The sequence below is a fragment of the Scyliorhinus canicula genome, chromosome 11 (genome assembly GCF_902713615.1).
Source record: "Scyliorhinus canicula chromosome 11, sScyCan1.1, whole genome shotgun sequence".
NCBI lineage: Eukaryota > Metazoa > Chordata > Chondrichthyes > Carcharhiniformes > Scyliorhinidae > Scyliorhinus > Scyliorhinus canicula.
Window position 1 is genome coordinate 60,639,823 of NC_052156.1, and position 20,370 is coordinate 60,660,192.

The 20,370-nt window shown below is 48.8% G+C and overlaps 1 protein-coding gene across 2 annotated transcripts in view; it reads right to left on the reverse strand.

Annotated features, from left to right (window-relative positions):
• Positions 1–20,370, reverse strand: part of eif4e3 (eukaryotic translation initiation factor 4E family member 3) — a 114,592-nt gene that overhangs the window by 42,979 nt on the left and 51,243 nt on the right. The window contains exon 2 of one of the 2 annotated variants that reach the window (XM_038810667.1): positions 17,476–17,548. In XM_038810667.1, the coding sequence (XP_038666595.1) occupies positions 17,476–17,548 (73 nt within the window). Of the gene's footprint in view, positions 1–17,458; positions 17,549–20,370 lie in introns of those variants that run through there. The other variant, XM_038810668.1, reaches the window with a different exon arrangement.

Sequence of the window (20,370 nt, forward strand, 5' to 3'; positions counted from 1 at the left end):
TTGACAGTTATTAGGACGTCGAAGACCTTAATGTGGTGGGCAGGAAGCATTTGCACATTTCTGACCATCTGTCATTTTGAATAAGAACACAAAAATGCATTCTTTACTCATCCCTGAAACAGGCTGTAGGCATGTGCAAACGAGGAATCCAAGACATGTTTGAGGCCTCCTCTTCCAAGATTAGTTTTCCAAGGTAGCCTATGCCAGCTGCAATAGGAGGAAACAAAGCCAAGTATAATCTGCTAGGGGGCAAGTACTTAACTGAATGAGCAGCAATCTCAGATCCCCACTCCCCAACTCTCCTAGACTCCAATGCCCAATCCCACATCCTATGTAACCTGTGATCCCTGGCCTAGCCATTCCCTGCCTGATTCAATCCCCACCGAGTCTTGCTGTGATACATCTGATATTCCATTACTCTCCAAAGATGGGTTATGATGCCATATTATGCTCTGTTATAATGGGCCCCAAGACCCAATATTGCAGGAGCCGTGGGACTCAGCGTCGGGTGTAGGAAACTCTGTTGGTCCGAATTTCTGGTTTGCTTGTCATGGGCTTGGAGTCTTCAGACACAATCAACTGTGGCCATAGAGCAAGCAACTTATTTTCCAAGATCCATAGGACGTTAACTGTGGCTCAATTGCAGCACTCTCCCTCGGAATCAGAAGATTGTTGGTTCAAGCCCTACTTCAGAGACCCGATCACAGAATCTATGCTGATATTCCAGTGCAGTAGAGTGCTTCAAAGATGAAAGGTTAAAACAAGACTCTAGCTGCCCTCTTAGGCAGAAGTGAAAGATCCCAGTGCACTATTCAAAGGGCAAAGGAATTCTACTAGTATTCCAGCCAATATTTATCCCTCAATCTTGTTGTATGCACAGTGGCCGCCATATTTCCTACATCACGCGTCCTGTGGAAAAACTGCAACTTGAATGAGGAGAGATTAGGAGGTTGCAGACTCTTAACTTTAGTTTCTTAAAAAAAAGAGATCAGTAGGCAAGTAAGCCAGGAGAAAAGCAGATGGCAAAACATGGAGGCAGCTCTTTCCTTCCCAATTACTGTAATGTTACCGGTCTCCTTTGTATAAAAGCAAATTACTGTGGATGCTGGAATCTGAAACCAAAAGAGAAAATGCTGGAAAATCTCAGCAGGTCTTGCAGCATCTGTAGGGAGAGAAAAGAGCTAACGTTTTGAGTCCAGATGACCCTTTGTCAAAGCCATGTAAATGCAGATGTGCAACGCCTGCCTTTTACCTCCTCCCTCCTTGCCTGCAAAGACCCCAAACACTCCTTCCAAGTAAAACAATGATTCAATTTAATGTGCTGCATCTGTTGCTCTACATTGGAAAGTGGGGGTGTCCCATGAAAATTCCCATTTAATCTCTTCGGCCTTGTACCCTTTAATAAACCTTCACCTCTGCATCCACCCACCCCTTGTTTAAAAAGCCTTTACATCTCCAACTTTTTTTTAGTTCTGATGAAAGAACGTTGACCTGAACTGTTAACCCAGTTTTTCTCTCCACAGATACTGCCTGACATGCTGAATATTTCTACCATTTTCTATTTCCATTCAGTGTGAATTTCAGGTAAAGAAATCTAACTTTATTATTATACATTAAATTGTTTGCATTTAAATTTACATCCATTGAATGTTGTATATTGTATTTAACACACAAGTCATAACTAATTAGACGACAGAATGTTGATCACTTTTGCAAAATGATGCAATATATTATATTTCATTCAGTAAAAAACTGTAGAGTAATATTGCAGCATCTGGTGGACAATGTTATGAATAGCAGATCTAACTGCTGGTTTAGTGCAGTTTTAAGCCAATGCTTATATCTGAGTCAGGCAAGCCCAGTTTGTTGTCGAATAAATAAATGACTAAAATGTGGGCAGCACAGTAGCACAGTGGGTAGCACTGTTGCTTCACAGCACCAGGGTCGCAGGTTCGATTCCCGCCTTGGGTCACTGTGTGTGGAGTCTGCACAATCTCCCAGTGGCTGCGTGGGTTTCCTCCCACAAATCCCGAAAGATGTGCTGTTAGTTGATTTGGACATGCTAAATTATCCCTCTGTGTAACCAAAAAGGTGCCTGTATTTGGCGACTAGGGGCTTTTCACAGTAACTTCATTGCAGTGTTAATGTAAGGCTACTTGTGACGATAAAGATTATTATAAATTAGAATATTCTAGCTATTAGGCAGAAAGTATTGAATACTATTTAACAGTGTGAGCAATACAGTGAATGAATATTTATTTAAGAGTGATCATAATATGATTGAACCCAATGAAGTGTTTCAAAGGGGAAAATGTGGAAGTGACTGAAGTTTTAGATTTAGATAAGGCTGACTTCAATGGAATGAGACAGAGACTGCATAAGGTGGGCAAGTCTTCAAATAATAAAGGATCAGTGAGTGTGTTCATAAAATAATTTAATATGATCATACAATGGTTGTAGTACAGGAAGCAATTATTTGGTCAGTTTTTTTTTCTTTTTGGTTACTCTTTAATGGGAGGCCAGTATTTGTTTCCCACCTCTAATTGTATTGGAGAAGGTGGGGGTGAGCCACCTTCTTGAGCTGTTGCAGTCCAGTCAGGTACAGGTATACCTACATTGCTGTTGCTGGGAAGGGAGTCCCAAATCAGGGTGGCTTGGTGCTTGGAGGAGAACTTGCAGGTGATGGTGTTCCCACAAGTCTGCTGCCCTTGTCCTTCTAGGTGGTAGACGTCACAAGATGCTGTTGAAGGAGCTATGGTGAGCAGCAGCAGTGCAACATGTACATAGTATCCTCTGCTGCCACTGTGCATCAGTGGTGGAGGAGTCAATGCTTAAGGTGGTGGATGGGTTGCTGATCAAGTGGACTGCTTAGTCCTGGGAGGTATTGATCTTATTGTTGTTGGAGATGCACTCGTGGTAAATCAAGAATATTCTAGCACACTCATGGTTTGTGCCTTACAGACATTGGACAGACTTTGTGGGGTCAGGAGTGTTTTCTGAAGAATTCCTAGCCTCCGATTTGCTCGTGACCGCAATATTCATATGTCTAGTCCAGTTCAGTTTCTGGCCAATGGTAACCCCCACCCCCAGGATGTTAATACTAGAGGATTCAGCAATGGTAATGTAACTGAATGTCAAATGGAGATGGTTAGATTCTTTCTAGTTGGAGATGGGCACTGCTTGGCACTTATATGGTGCAAATGTTACTTACCATTTATTAGCTCAAGCTTCAATGTCATCCAGGGCTTACTGCATATTGGCATGGACTGCTTCAGTATCTGAGGAGTCACAAATGGTGCTGAACAAATATGCAATCATAGGTGAACATCATCTGATATTGGAAGGAGGATCAGTGATGAAGCAGTTGAAGATGGTTGGGCGTTGGGCACTACCCTAAGAAATGTCTGCAGCAATGTCCTGGAACTGGGTGACTGGCTTCCAACAAGCACTCCTGAGTTAGGCTCTTTTGTCCATTTTTGAACAAGGCTGTAATGAGGTCAGGAGTGATTTGGCTTGGTGGGCCTGAACTAAGCACTAGTGAACAGATTACTGGTGTGTAAAGGCCACTTGCTAACGCTGCTTGTGATACCTCCATCACTTTATTGATTGAGGCGCCACTGGGGCAGTAATTGACTAAATTGGATCTGTCCTGTATTCTGTGGGCAGGACGGTAGTATAGTGGAGACAGCTAAATTGCCCTTCGTGTCCGAAAAGGTTGGGCGAGGTTACTGGGTGAAGTTACTCGGTTACAGGGTGAGGTTACTCGGTTACGGGGTGAGGTTACTCGGTTATGGGGAATAAGGTGGAGGTGTGGGCTTATATAGGGTGCTCTTTCTAAGAACTGGTGCAGACTTGATAGGCTGAATGGCCTCCTTCTGCACTGTAAATTCTATGATTCTATGACATATCTGGGCAAGTTTCCAGATTTCCGGTTAGATGGTAACGTTGTAGCTGTATTGAAACAGCTTGGCTAGGCGAACAGCTAGTTCTGGAGGAGAAGTCTTCAGCACTATTGCTGGAATATGGTCAGGGTCCATATCCTTAGCAATATTCAGCTGTTTTTGACATCATGTGGAGTGAATCGAATTAGCTGAAGATTGGCAGCTGGGATCTCAGGAGACAGATGGCACATCCACTCAGCACTTCTGGCTGAAGATGGTTCATCCAATCTTTTGTACTGATGTACTGGGCTCCTCCATCATTGAGGAGGGGGATATGTTGTGCAAGATATCTGCAAAAGCACACCAGTTAGTCCCACCACTTAAAAAAACAATTATTTAACAGGATGTAGGTGCATGCTGGCTAGGCCAGTATTTATTTCCCATCCCTAATTACCCTTGAGAAGCTGCCTTCTTGGAGCCACGGCAACACGTGGTGTAGGTACACCCACAGTGCTGTTGGGGAGGGAATCCCAGGATTTTGACCCAGTGACATGGAGCAGCGATATATTTCCAAGTAAGGATGACGAGTGCCTTGGAGGGGAACTTGCAGGTAGTGGTGTTCCCATGTGTCTGCTGACTGTGTCCTTTTGATTGACAACGGTTGTGAGTTTGGAAAGAGCTTTGGTGTGTATCTGCAATGCATCTTGTAGATGCTACACACAGCTGTGACTGTTCTTCAGTGGTGGAGGGATTGAATGTTTGTGAAAGGGGTGCCAATCAAGCGGGCTGCTTTGTCTTAGATGGTGCTGAGCTTCTTGAAATGTTGTTAGAGCTGCACTCATCCAAGCAAATGGGGAGTATTTCATCACACTCCTGACTTCTGTCTTGTAGATGGTGGGCAGGCTTTGGGAAGTCAAGAGGCGAGTTACTCGCCACAGGACTCCTAGCCTCTGACTTGCTCTTGCAACCACAGTATTTATGTGGATAACCCAGTTCAGTTTCTGGTCAATGGTGACCCCCCCAGGATGTTGAAAGTGAGGGATTCAACGATGGTAATCACACCGAATGTCAAGGAGCGATGGTTAGATTTTCACTTGTGGGAGATGGGTAATATGATCCCAATGTATTGCTTCTGCAGAATACCACTCAAGAGACAAGAAACAATGAAGGATTGTTGTGCAGCTGGGCTGGGTATGGATTCAAATTCCAAAACTAGAAAACAGACCTCATATCCCCAGTCCCATCATTGAATTTTGAACAGGGCAGAATAAGTTTACTACCAAGTTCAATTAAAACAACAAATTATACAAATAAATTGAGGTTATTAAAAATACATGCTTTGATTATTCTTTTGTTTTGCTGCTAAAAGATAGCATTGAAAAGAGTTTAAACAATTTGTTTGGTTTTGAGTAAAGATTGCAACAAACTCTGTAACCTAATTTTCCATTATTTTCCAAACACAAATTAATTGTCATACTCCAAAAAATAAGCATTTTTTCACTTACCTAACATTGACTCCTACAATTTACATTTTTTCCCTAAAGATAATAGATGGCGGGGATTAGAACAGGTCTATCCCGCAGCATTGTAAAGCTAGACTGCGCTGCCATTGTTCTTTCAACCTAGATAGTCTCATTATTGGGAAAGCCAGATTGGGTCTGGTTCAGTAGGTCATCGACTTGTTCAGAATTGTCATGAATGAGGATAGCCTTTTTCTCAAGGGAGTGGCCATTTTGACATAGCAAGATTCAGGTCTGCAATGTCAGCAAGAAATCTGCAGTAGATTTACAGCAATTACATTGGGACACAAACAGGAGTATGGTGGGATAAGGAAGGCGACATGACAAAGGTCAGAACAGGAAGGATAAGAGAAACAAGTCAGAAAGGAAACCCAAGGTTTATAACAACACATTCAATTCATAATTACTTGCACTGAGGTAGGCTGTTAGAAACATTTCTAACAAAAGGGCACGTGTGTTTGCGCATCTCAGGGGATTGAAGGTGGACGTGGTAATGTTGCAGGAGACACCTTAGAGTAACGGACCAGATTAGACTGAGGAATGGCTGGTTCAGACAGATCTTTCACTCTGGACTAGATTCAAAGACTCGAGGGGTCGCAATCCTGATCAATAAGCAGGTGGTGTTTGAGGCGGGTAGAATAGTCTCGGACGTGGGAGGTCGGTACATTATGGTCAGTGGGAAGCTAGAGGGGGTGCAGGTGGTATTGGTAAATGTGTATGCACCAAATTAGGATGATGTGGAGTTTATGAAGAGGACACTGGGGAAGATACCGGATCTGGACTGGCATTGGTTGGTCATGGGAGGGGACTTCAACACAGTTTTCGACCCTGGCTTGGACCGGTCAAGCTCGAAAACGGGCAGGTGCCAGCAATGGCAAAGGATCTAAGAGGGTTCATGGAGCTGATGGGGGAGGGTGGATCCATGGAGATATGGGCAGCCGAGGGTGAAGGAGTTCTCGTTCTACTCACATGTGCATAAAGTGAACTCCCGGATTGATTTCTATATTTTGATTAGGGCCTTGCTGGCTGGGGTGGTGGACACGGGGTACTCGGCGATTACAATCTCAGACCATGCTCCGCACTGGGTTGACCTGCAGGTTCGTAAAGACAGTAACCAACGCCCGCACTGGAGGTTGGATGTGGGACTTTTGGTGGATGAAGGTGTGTGCGAGCAGCTGAGGAAATATATTCAGAACTACCTGCAGGCCAATGACACGGGGGAAATTTCTGCAGCGGTGGTGTGGGAAGCACTGAAGGCGGCGGTCAGGGGGAGCTGATTTCGATCCAGGCCCATAGGATTAGGGAAGAGACGGACAGACTGGTAAAGGAGATACTACAGATTGCTGTAGTATGCAGGAGGTATGGGGAGACCCCAGAGGCAGGGCTTTTAAGGGAACGGCGGAGGTTACAGGCAGAGTTTAGCTTGCTGACCACAGGGAGGGCGATGGAGCAGCTGAGAAAGGCGAGGGGGCGATCAATGAGTATGGAGAGAAGGCCACCAGAATGCTTGCACAGCAGCTTAGGAATAGGGAGGCAGCTAGATAGATAGGGAAACTAAAGGACGAGATGGGAACCTGGTTGGTGATTCAGTAGGGGTGAATAAGGCGTTTAAGAATATCTACAGCAGGCTGTACAGGTTGGAACCCCCTATGGGGCCGGAGGGGATGAGGCGCTTCTTGGAGGGGCTGAATTTCCCAAAGGTGGACAGGGAGCGGGTAGGAGGGCCGGGGGCCCCAATCGGGCTGGAAGAGATAGTGGAGGGCTTGAAGGCCATGCAGGCAGGTAAGGGCCCAGGTCCGGACGGGTACCCAGTGGAGTTTTATAAAAAGTTCTCGGAGATATTGGGGCCAATGTTGTTGAGGATATTCAATGAGGCAAGGGGAAAAGGGGTGCTGCCTCAGACGATGTCACAGGCAAAGATTTCGCTAATTCTTAAGCGGGACAAGAACCCAGAATGTGTGGGTCCTACAGGCCTATCTCCCTGTTGAATGTAGATGCCAAGTTGCTGGCCAAAATCTTGTCCTCCAGGATCGAGGATTGTGTTCCGGACGTTATTGCGGAGGACCAGACGGGGTTTGTTACGGGCAGGCAATTGGTGGCCAATGTAAGAAGGCTGTTAAATGTGATCATGGTGCCTCCGGAAGGTAGAGAGGTGGAGGTAGTGATCGCAATGGATGCATAAAAGGCTTTTGATCTGGTAGAATGGGATTATCTGTGGGAGATACTGGGATGGTTCGGATTCGGGCGGGGCTTTATTGACTGGGTCAGGTTACTGTATCAGGCTCCTGTGGCAAGTGTACGGATGAATAGGACAACATCAGACTATTTTAGACTACACCGGGGACGAGACAGGGATGCCCCCTCTCCCTACTGTTGTTTGCGCTGGCTATAAAGCCATTGGCAATTGCTCAGAGAGCCTCGACGGGCTGGAGAGGACTGGTCCGGGGGGGGGGGGGGGGGGGGGGGGGGGGGGGGGGGAAGAGATGTGGAACACAGGGTTTTGCTCTATGCGGATGACCCGATTCTGTACATTTCGGACCCAATAGAGGAGATGGAAGAAATCATGAGCATTCTAGGGGAATATGGCCGGTTTTCAGGGTATAAGCTTAATATGGGAAAGAGTGAGATATTTCTGGTCCAGGTGAGGGGACAGGAGAGGCGACTGGGAGAATTGCCGTTTAGGTTAGTAGAGGGGAGCTTTAGGTACCTAGGCATCCAAGTGGTGTGGGAATGGGACCGGCTGCATAAATTGAATCTGGCCCGGCTAGTACATAAGAACTAGGAGCAGGAGTAGGCCATCTGGCCCCTCGAGCCTGCTCCACCATTCAATGAGATTATGGCTGATCTTTTGTGGACTCAGCTCCACTTTCCGGCCCGAACACCATAACCCTTAATCCCTTTATTCTTCAAAAAACTATCTTTACCTTAAAAACATTTAATAAAGGAGCCTCAACTGCTTCACTGGGCAAGGAATTCCATAGATTCACAACCCTTTGGGTGAAGAAGTTCCTCCTAAACTCAGTCCTAAATCTACTTCCCCTTATTTTGAGGCTATGCCCCCTAGTAGACCAATTGAAGGATGATTTTCGGAGATGGGGCGCGCTTCCGCTGTCTCTGGCTGGGAGGGTGCAAACGGTGAAGATGTCGGTCCTCCCGAGATTGCAATTTGTATTTCAGTGTCTCCCCATCTTTATTCCGCGGTCCATTTTTAAGAGTGTCAACTGAGTGATCACGGGCTTCGTCTAGGCAGGCAAGAACCCGCGAGTAAGGAAGGTAATGCTTGAATGGAGTCGGGGAGAGGGCGGGCTGGCGCTGGCAAATTTTAGCAACTATTACTGGGCGGCTAATATAGCCATGATCAGGAAGTGGGTGGTGGGGGAGGGGTAGGCATGGTTGCGTGTGGAGACGGCTTCATGCAAGGGCACCAGGCTGAGGGCGTTGTTAACTGCGCCTCTGCCGTTCCCGCCGGCACGGTATTCCACCAGTCCAGTGGTGGTGGCGGCCCTGAGAGTTTGGGGCCAATGGAGGAGGCATATGGGAGCATCGGTCTGGGCTCCAATTTGTGATAATCACCGGTTTGTCCCGGGGAGTATGGACGGGGGGCTCCGGTTATGGCGGAGAGCAGGGTTTGAGAGGATGGGGGATATGTTCATACAGGGGAGCTTTCAGAGTATGAGGGTGTTGGAGGAAAAGTTTGGGTTGGCGAGGGGAAACAAATTCATATATCTGCAGGTGTGGGACTTCCTTCGTAAACAGGTGTCAACATTCCCTCTCCTACCACTAATGGGGGATTTAGGACAGGGTAGTTTCCAGAGGGTGGGTCGGAGATGTCTTGGACATTTAAGGACACAGAGGAGACGCAGACCGAGGAGCTGAAGCGCAAGTGGGAGGAGGAGCTGAAGCGCAAGTGAGAGAAGGAGCTGGGAGGTGAGATAGAGGATGGTCTATGGGCAGACACACTGAGTAGAGTCAACGCGTCCGCAACATGTGCCAGGCTCAGTCTGTTACAATTTAAGGTTGTTCACCGGGCTCACATGACACTGGCCCGGATGAGCAGATTGTTTGGGGTGGAGGACAGGTGCGCAAAATGTGCAGGGGGACCGGCAAACCATGTCCACATTTTGGACATGCCCAAAGCTTAGGGGATTTTGGCAGGGGTTTACAGATGTCATGTCCACAGTGTTAAGAACAAGGGTGACGCTGAGTCCAGAGGTGGCGATTTTCAGGGTGTCAGAAGGCCCAGGAATCCAGGAGGAGAAAGAGGCAGACGTTCTGGCCTTTGCTTCCCTGGCAGCCCGGAGACAGATATATTAGCATGGAGGGACTCGAAGCCCCCGCACTCAGAGACCTGGCTATCAGACGTGACTAGCTTTCTCGGTTTGGAGAAAATCAAGTTCGCCTTGAGGGGGTCACTGTTAGGGTTCACCCGGAAGTGGCAACCGTTTGTCGACTTCTTTGCAGAAAGTTAATCGTCAGCAGAAGGGGAGGTGGGAGCCGTTTATATTAGAGTAGGGGGTTAATAAGGGTGGGGCTTTTGCACTATGTTCATGGTTTCACGTATATTGTTTATTTTGTTGTTGCTATACCAAAAATACCTCAATAAAATGTTTATTAAAAAAAAGGTTCTAATTAGTATCAGTGAACATCAACACCGAAAAACAAATTTGAACACTGGTGGTATAGCAGTAACTTGATGCACCTTGGACAGTAAACATTTGCAAACTTAAAAGCATGCATATGAAAGGAGGAGACTGTAAACAGTTTCCATTTTGAGGAATCTAGAATGAAAGAAGATGAGTACAAGATTAAAAGCAAAAGATTTAGGATAAAGAGGATTTTTAAGTTAATAGCCAGAGGGAGTGAGGCTATTGAATTCATTACAACATTTTGTTATTGAAACAGAAACTAGGACTTCCGGTTGCGGCTGTGTGGAGCTGAGCCGCACGTTCGGCAGCTCCTGCTTTAAAAGGACTTGCAGGCTCTTTTAAGGGCCCCAAACGGCGCTGATTCGACGATTCCCGGTGGATAAAGGGGTCTGGAGCAAACCCCCCGGGATTTATGGTGCGGACCCGGAGTGGGTCGAGGAGATAAACGGCAGCAGCTCCCCTGGAAAAGTGGGGGAAGGTGGACAAAATGGCGGCCGGTGGAGCCCCTGAGGAGTGAAGGCAGAGGGCTGAGGAGCAGCAGGCGGCCCTTCTGCGCTATTTCACGGAGCTGAAAGGGGAGTTGTTGGAATCCTTGAAGGTGATGACGAGTAAGCTGCTGGAGACCCAGCCAACCCAGGGTGCAGCGATACTTGAGTTGCAGCAGCAGGCCTCTGAACGCGAGGTGGTGGTTTCGGCCCTCGTGGGGAAGGTGGAGATACACGAGGCGCTTCATAAAAAGTGGCAAGATCGGTTCGAGGAGATGGAGCTTCGGTCACGGAGGAAGAACCTGCGGATCCTGGGCCTCGAGGAGGGACTGGAGGGGTCGGACCTGCCGGCCTATGTGGCCGTGATGTCGAACTCGCTGGTGGGGGCAGGATCCTTCCATCTGCCCCTGGAGCTGGAGGGGGCCCACAGAGTACTGGCCAGGCGGCCTAAGGCGAATGAACCCCTGCGGGCGGTGCTGGTGCGGTTCCATCGGTTCAGTGACCGGGAGTGTGTTCTCCGATGGGCCAAGAAGGTGAGGAGCAATAAGTGGGAGAATTCGGTAGTGCGTATCTACCAGGACTTGAGTGCGGAGGTGGCCAAGCGGAGAGCCGGGTTTAACCGGACGAAGGCGGTGCTCCATGGAAAGCAGGTGACGTTCGGCACGTTACCGCCTGCGCGCCTGTGGGTCACCTACAAGGACCGGCACCACTACTTTTGAGTCCCCGGAGGAAGCGTGGGCCTTTGTGCAGGCTGAAAAGCTGGACTCGAACTAGAGATTGGGGGCTGTGGGAGTTTTTCTATTTATGTATCATTGTTTATGCTGTAGCGGGTTATTCTGTTTGTTTTTGTTTTTTCTCTCGCTTTCGGATGATGTGGGTTATGGTTTTGTGTTCTAAGGGGGGTACTGGGGTTTGTGGTTGATCTGTCTCTTTGTTTGTATGGAGTTGGTGGTTGGGTTGGGACTACGGTTTGGGAGCTGCGTTGGTGGGGTGGGGCAGTGTGAAAGCGCAGGCTTTTCTCTGGTTTCCCGCGCTGCGGGACGAGGGGGTGGAGCTGGTGGCGAGAGGCGTGGTTATTAGACCGGGTTTCCCGCGCTGAAGCGGTGGCAGGAGCTGATGCAGGGGAACCTCATATCGGGAGGGGTCGGAGTTAGAGCGGGAGCTGCCGGGGTCAGCAGAAGTCAGCTGGCTCACGGGAGTACAGTGGAGGGAAAGTCGCGGCTAGGAGGGGTCCTAGCCTGGGGGCGGGGGGGGGGGGGGGATACCGGGTTGCTGCTGGATTGGCCAGGGAGGAATTGGTGCGGGTCGGGGTGAGGTTCTATCGCCGTGGGAAACAGGCCGAATGGGTGATGGCCAGGGGAGAGCAGTCGATGGGCTATGGCTAGTCGATGGGCTATGGCTAGTCGACGGGGGAGGGGGGCGGGGTGCCCCCTGATCCAGCTGATTACGTGGAACGTGAGGGGGTTGAATGGGCCGGTTAAGTGGGCCCGGGTGTTTTCGCATCTGAAGGGGCTGAAGGCGGACGTGGCCATGCTCCAGGAGACCCACCTGAAGGTGGCGGACCAGGTCCATCTGAGGAAGGGGTGAGTGGGGCAGGTTTTCCACTCAGGGCTCGACTCGAAGAACCGGGGGGGTGGCGATCCTGGTGGGGAAGAGGGTGGCGTTTGAGGCTGTGGCTGATCGTGGCGGCAGATATGTGATGGTGAGCGGTAAGCTGCAGGGGGAGAGGGTGGTGTTGGTTAATCTGTACGCCCCAAATTGGGATGATGTTTCATGAGGCGTATGTTGGGCCGCATTCCTGGCCTGGAGGTGGGGGGCTTGATCATGGGGGGAGACTTCAATACGGTGCTGGATCCCCTACTGGATCGTTCTAGTTCAAGGACAGGCAGGAGGCCGGCGGCGGCCAAGGTGTTGAGGGGGTTTATGGACCAGATGGGAGGAGTGGATCCCTGGAGGTTCGGGAGGCCGAAGGCTCGGGAGTACTCTTTTTTTCTCCCATGTGCACAGGGTTTATTCCCGCATTGATTTCTTTGTTTTGAGCAGGGGACTGGTCCCGAGGGTGGAGGAGGCCGAGTATTCGGCCATTGCGATTTCGGACCATGCTCTGCATTGGGTGGATCTGGAGATGGGGGAGGTGCGGGACCAGCGCCCACTTTGGCGTCTGGACGTGGGGTTGTTGGCTGATGAGGAGGTGTGTAGGAGGGTTCGGGGAGGTATCGAGAGGTACCTCGAGGTCAATGATACTGGGGAGGTCCAGGTGGGGATGGTGTGGGAGGCGCTGAAGGCAGTGATTAGGGGGGAGCTGATCTCCATCCGAGCCCATAGGGAGAGGGGGGTGAGGAGGGAGAGGGAGAGACTGGTGGAGGAGCTGTTGAGTGTGGATAGGAGGTACATGGAGGCCCCGGAGGGGGGTTTGCTGGGGGAGTGGCGTAGCTTGCAGGCCAAGTTTGATTTATTGACCACCAGAAAGGCGGAGACACAGTGGAGGAAGGCGCAGGGAGCGGTCTATGAGTATGGAGAGAAGGCGAGCAGGATGCTGGCACACCAGCTTCGTAAGCGGGACGCGGCTGGGGAGATTGGTGGAGTGAAGGATAGAGATGGGAATGTGGTGCGGCAGGGGGCAGAGGTCAATGAGGTCGTTAGAGACCTCTATAGGGAACTGTACCGGTCGGAGCCGCCGGCGGTGGGAGGGGGAATGGAGAGTTTTTTGGACAGGCTCCGATTTCCAAGGGTGCAGGAGCAGGTGGAGGGACTGGGGGCGCCAATCGAGTTAGAGGAGCTGGTCAGTGGGATTGGCCACATGCAGCCGGGGAAGGCGCCGGGACCGGATGGGTTCCCGGTTGAATTTTATAAGAAATATGCGGACCTGCTGGGCAGGACCTTCAACGAGGCATGGGAGGGGGGTGTTCTCACCCCGACGATGTCTCGGGTGCTAATCTCCCTGACCCTGCAGCGTGATAAGGACCCCTTGCAGTGCGGATCATATAGGCCGATTTCACTGCTGAATGTGGACGCCAAGTTGCTGGCGAAGATCTTGGCCACTAGAATAGAGGACTGGGTGCCGGGGGTGGTACATGAAGATCAGACGGGTTTTGTGAAGGGGCGGCAGCTGAACACTAACGTGCGAAGGCTGCTAAATGTGATAATGATGCCGGCAGCAGAAGGAGAGGCGGAGATTGTGGTGGCATTGGATGCGGAGAAGGCCTTTGACAGGGTTGAGTGGGAGTACTTGTGGGAGGTGTTGGAGAGGTTCGGGTTTGGGGTGGGGTTTATTAAATGGGCGAGGTTGCTGTACGCGGCCCCGATGGAGAGTGTAGCGACAAATGGGAGGAGGTCTGAGTACTTCAGGCTCCACCATGGGACGAGGCAGGGGTGCCCCCTGTCACCCTTGCTTTTTGCGCTGGCAATTGAGCCTCTTGCCATGGCTCTCAGGTAGTCGAGGAGGTGGAGGGGTTTGGTACGAGGTGCGGAGGAGCACAGAGTGTCGCTGTATGAGGACGACTTGCTGTTGTATGTAGCAGACCTAGTGGGGGGAATGCCGGAGGTGATGGAGATTCTTGCTGAGTTCGGGAGTTTCTCGGGATATAAATTGAACCTGGGCAAGAGTGAGCTGTTTGTCGTACACCCGGGAGATCAGGAGGAGGGGATTGGTAGGCTCCCGCTAAAGAGGGCAGTGAGGAGTTTTAGGTACCTGGGGGTTCAGGTGACTAGGAGCTGGGGGACTCTGCACAAGCTCAATTTTACTAGGTTGGTGGAGCAGATGGAGGAGGAATTTAAAAGGTGGGACATGCTGCCGTTGTCGTTGGCGGGTAGAGTACAGTCCGTTAAAATGACGGTGCTCCCGAGGTTTTTGTTTTTGTTTCAGCGCCTCCCCATTTTTGTTCCGAGGGCCTTTTTTGGGAGGGTGAACAGCACTATTCTGGGATTTGTTTGGGCGCACGGGACTCCGAGGGTAAGGAGGGTCTTTTCGGAGCGATAGAGGGGGGCTGGCGCTGCCCAACCTCTCTGGGTACTATTGGGCGGCTAACGTCTCGATGGTACGTAAGTGGGTAATGGATGGGGAGGGGGCAGCATGGAAACGGATGGAGATGGCGTCCTGTGGAGGCACGAGCCTGAAGGCACTGGTAACGGCACCGCTGCCGCTCCCTCCAACGAGGTACACTACGAGCCCGGTGGTGGCGGCTACCCTCAAAATTTGGGGGCAGTGGAGGCGACACGGGGGGGGGGAAGAGTTGGGGGCTCGGTGGAGGCCCCGCTGCGGGGGAACCACTGGTTTGTCCCAGGGAACATGGAAGGCGGGTTCCTGGGGTGGCACAGAGCGGGCATTAGGAAGTTGGGAGAGCTGTTCATTGACGGGAGGTTTGCGAGCCTTGGTGAACTGGAGGAGACGTTTGAGCTCCCCCCGGGGAATATGTTCAGGTACCTTCAGGTCAAGGCGTTTGCTAGGCAACAGGTGGAGGGGTTCCCTTTGCTGCCCCCACGGGGGGTAAGGGGTCTGACATCTACCAGGTTATGCAGGAGGTGGGGGAGGTGTCTGTAGAGGAGCTGAAGGCTAAGTGGGAGGTGGAGCTGGGGGAGCAGATTGAGGAGGGGACATGGGCGGACGCCCTGGAGAGGGTGAACTCCTCCTCTTCATGTGAGAGGCTTAGTCTCATCCAGTTCAAGGTACTGCACCGGGCCCACATGTCCGGATCTAGGATGAGTAGGTTCTTTGGGGGCGAAGACAGGTGCGTCAGATGTTCGGGGAGTCCAGCGAACCATGCCCATATGTTCTGGGCATGCCCGGCACTGGAGGAGTTCTGGAAGGGGGTGGCGAGGACGGTGTCAAGGGTGGTCGGATCCAGGGTCAAGCCAGGCTGGGGAATCGCGATATTTGGGGTTGGGGTGGAGCCGGGAGTGCAGGAGGCGAAAGAGGCCGATGTCTTGGCCTTTGCGTCCCTAGTAGCCCGGCGGAGGATCTTGCTGCAGTGGAAAGATGAGAGACCTCTGGGCGTGGAGACCTGGATTAATGACATGGCAGGATTCATTCAGCTGGAGAGGGTCAAGTTCGCCCTGAGGGGGTCGGTACAAGGGTTCTTTAGGAGGTGACAGCCTTTCCTCGACTTTCTGGCTCAACGATAAGGTACTAGGTCAGCAGCAGCAGCAGCAGCAACCCGGGGGGGGGGGGGGGGGGGGGGGGGGTTTAGGCGGATAGTGTTTAAGTTAATTTGCTTATTGTTAATTTATTTTGTTGTTTATTGGGGTTTGGGGGGTTTGTTATATGCGTTGTTACGGGTGCCGGGGGGGTGTTTATTATTATTGTTTTGTTGATATATATTTTTCAAAAAATTCCAATAAAAATTATTTTTAAAAAAAGAAACAGAAACTAGATTAACATTTAATGCCACAGGGGAAATTCATAGGATCTCATTGTACCCATCTCCCATTTGGAAACCAGGGAGCACAATAGGTCTGTTAGTTGGGGCGTTGGTGTGCGGTGGGGGGGCAACGTCATTTGCCCAACCACTTTTGGGAACACCTCGAACACACAGCGGTTCTGATGATGTTGCTTTTCTGCATTCAGCCAAAACTGATGTCAGGTCTCTTGGGTATGCTAAAAAGATACCCAACACCTGTTTTCGGACCCAGCCTGAAAATTTATTTGCACTCAGTGGTGCAGGCGTTGGATGTGGTCTAACCAGCAGTCCTTAAGATTTTTGTTGGTTATCACACAAAGTTTTTAAAAAAATAAAACAATGTTCAGCTGACAGGAGTACTCCTCCTACCAGCTCTTTAGCACTACTCCCGGCTGCTGCCAGTTCCGCTCCCAATGGGAATTAACTATACCATCTGTTCTAACATTAGCAACTTTGACAGCAATTGGAAGACAGTGGGTAAAATCCGGTCCATCTGCAGATGCACAGGTTTTGTTTCAGAGGAATACTTATTTATATTGCCTAATGTAGCACATCTGCAAAAATACACCCATTAAAAATATTTATTAATATCTACATACAGGAAAAATAAAAATTGCAATCAACCACTGATTGGAATCAGCTACACATTCTACTGTTGCATAAAGTAGTACCGCAAAGTGACAGCTGAATGCACATATGGAAACCAGGCAAATGGAAAGCAAGAAAAGTCCTAATAAAAGTAAGGTTAAGGGGGGCAGGGTTGTTGGGTTACGGGTATAGGGTGGATACGTGGGTTTGAGTAGGGTGATCATGGCTCGGCACAACATTGAGGGCTGAAGGGCCTGTTCTGTGCTGTACTGTTCTATGTTCTAAAATAGTGGCCCAGTTCTTCTGGTCTCTGGATGTGGAAGACCTGATGCAATGACTCACCAGGAAGTTTGAACTTCCCTGGTTCCCAGAACCCTCTTAAAAGTCTCCAACTCTGGGTTAGTGTCAGAGACTCTGGACAGTTTTGATGTACTTACCTAGATAGTTACCCAGGAAATATTAAACAGGTAACTACACAATTGTTCCCCCAATCATTTACATGGAGTCCCCCATCCCCCCCATAACTTCAACCTGACCTGACGAGCTCACAGCACCCACCTCTCCCATTAACTCAGCAACCTCGCCTCTACCACCCAACTCCTCCCTCGACTCCTCCCCGGCTACCGCCCAAACTGACCTTGCTAGGCCAGCCCCTACCAGCCAACTACTCCTTGATGTCTGAATCCTCCTCACAACCTGACCTGACTCGCCCCACCAACTGACTGTCCCCCTCAAACCGACCAGACTAGTCCCCAGCACCTGACAAAACCCAGACCCCCTCAACTCGACTTGCCTAGCCCCCACCATTTGACATCATATACCATTGTTGAACTTTTAGAAACAGCTTACAGAAGAGCAATTTAAGGTTATTTTGAAGAGTTACACTGGCCAACTTTCAATTCATTTCAAAATCATAGTACTGCATAGACACCTTTCACATACCCATGTTTTCCCCTCACCTGTACAGTTTGCACAGTATAAATTTTTTTCAGGTTGGATTCACACTCTGCTGCAGTAGTTCCAGGTACTGACCTAAAAACAAAAACAAAGGAATTTCAAGGACTCTACTCAAAACATTGTGTTTTATAGTCAACAGGACACAAGCATTCCTGATTCATTTTACAAGTTTTAATCCAACAAATCATCAGTATGAATGGAAGGAGGAAAGGTTTTGGAGCAGCAACATTCCATTAACCTGGGATGTGCTTTATTCCAATTTCCTGAAACTAAGCCTTTAATTAAAATTGGTTCCCACTTCAGTTGCAATATTTTACTCTCTTGCATAACAGTACAGTCAAGGCAGCACGGTAGCATTGTGGATAGCACAATTGCTTCACAGTTCCAGGGTCCCAGGTTCGATTCTGGCTTGGGTCACTGTCTGTGCGGAGTCTGCACATCCTCCCCGTGTGTGCATGGGTTTCCTCCGGGTACTCCGGTTTCCTCCCACAGTCCAAAGATGTGCAGGTTAGGTGGATTGGCCATGATAAATTGCCCTTAGTGTCCAAAATTGCCCTTAGTGTTGGGTGGGGTTACTGGGTTATGGGGATAGGGTGGAGGTGTTGACCTTGGGTGGGGTGCTCTTTCCAAGAGCCGGTGCAGACTCGATGGGCCGAATGGCTTCCTTCTGCACTGTAAATTCTATGAGTAGTTAACACTAATTTTGGTATAATTATACAGAGGTTCCAGCAATTAAAATATATTTACAGTTGAGTTAGTGGGCCAAAGCCCCCAGTCTCCAGATTGCAGGCATATGACTGAAGGTGTGCATCGGGATCTGCAGATGTCACTATGTGCTGACCTCCGTGCGAATTGCCTGGAACTTCCCATGGGCAATTCCCGGCTTCCAGGGGTGCTCTGCGAACATCTCAGACTCTGAGCTTGGGTCAGAGGCTTTGGACAGTTCCACAGTATTTACCTGGGTAGTTATCCATAAAATATTTGACAGATTAAAACCTAGTCTGGGTAACGACATAACTGAACTGTCCAGACAACACCCATGACTCGATTACCTCCTCTCACACTTGCCGATCCTCCCCGCCACCCCACCCCGACCTAAATGCAATTAGAAGCAGTGCAAGGAAGGCTCACTCGACTGAATCAACATTTGAAAAGAGGATGGATATGAGAATTATTTCTCTATGAGAATTATTTCTCTCTCAAAGATGTTCGTTAGTCTGTGAAATCTTATTGTGCAAAGAGCAGTGAGGGTTATTGAATATTTTGAAGGCCGAGTTAGATAGATTCTTGACTCAAAGGAGTCAAAGGACATAGGAGGTGGGCAGAAAAGTATAGGCCATAATCAGATCAGCAATGACCATATCAAATGGAGAAGCAGACTCATTCCTGCACCTAATTCAAATGCTTGTATGTTAAATTTACCAGATGGCAACTAATGCAGTCATTACTGCTGCCCAATCTGGATCAATATCTATGAGTTTAGAAAATACCATACTGCAAATACCAAAAAATGCAGTCCTGCAATACAAAGTTCTTGACACTGGAGGATGCTGTATTACTTGCAGAGCCATATGAAGTCTCAAAACAATAGCCTCATTGTCAAGATTTTGTCAGGATTTCCAGGTCATGTACAACTGGAGTGAAAAATAATGCCGAGTATAAACGATATTTGACATTTTTCATTGTGAACATGTTATGTAACTACTGCAGTATAAATCCTGCAAATGAGATTAAATTTCAATTAATGCAATACAATTTTTTTTGCAGGGATCTATTTTCAATTGTAGATTTTGCACTGTGCAAAACAGCTATCAAACAGGGTTAACCTGGTATTATGGATGGGATTGAATCCAATAATAAGCAATAGGCCAAGAGATTCAAACCAGACAAGGAGTTGTCTGTACTGACAAGCTAACAATCATACAGTGGGGCACTGAAGCAGCTGTATCAATGTGTAATTTGTTGATTTTTAATTAAGTGGAATTGAGAAGAATCTGGCACGGTAACAGTTAGCCGGAAAGCCAAAACCTATGAAAGCAAGTGTCCAATTTTAATCGTCGTCCAAACATTTATAAATATTCTTTCATTACTCAAATTGTTTTCAATACAAGATATTTAAGATTGTAGTCTGATTAAAGGGTCAGCACAGGTGTTTACAGGAGTATTAAAAAAAATGCCAAATTTTATATAGTAAAGCCATAACCAGAATCTATGAGCAAATAAAAAAACATGACTAAGGTAATCTCAATTCGGAATGGATTACTCTGCCAAAGAGATCAGGAGCCCATATTTATGGGGAGGCTGGGAGAGTGCAAGACAAACTTGATACGGCTGCCGCATTCAATGGCAGAGCCAAATTAAAATATTTTTCTACCAGTCTCCTTCTTGGCAGCTGGACAACTTGACAGGCTGACTGGTGGCCGGCCAGGAAAACCAACAGCAGGACGTTGAAGCAGGGGACTCTTGGGGAATGAAGAGGGAGTTACAGAACGGATGCACACGTGGTGGGCTTTAAAGAGTTTAAACCCCTCGACCGCTCATTCTATGAGGAAGTTTAAAGTCGAGGCCCATAAGTCTGATTGACTGTTCAAAGGCCATGCAGAGAAACACTTCACCTCGGCTAACACAGTAATGTAGCACTAAGGGAGCATTACACTGATGGAGGAGTCATCCTCAGGTGAAAAGTTAGACTGAGGCCTGTCTGTCTTCTCAGGTGGACATAAAGATCCCAGAGCACTTTTCAAAGAAGAGTAGGGAGCTTTCCCAATGTTCTAGCCAACATTTATCCCTCAGCCTACATCACTTGCCTCTTTTTCATACATAACAGTGACTTCACTTCAAAGTCACTTAATTGGCTGAAATGTGCTTTGGAATGCTCTGAATGTACAGACAAATCT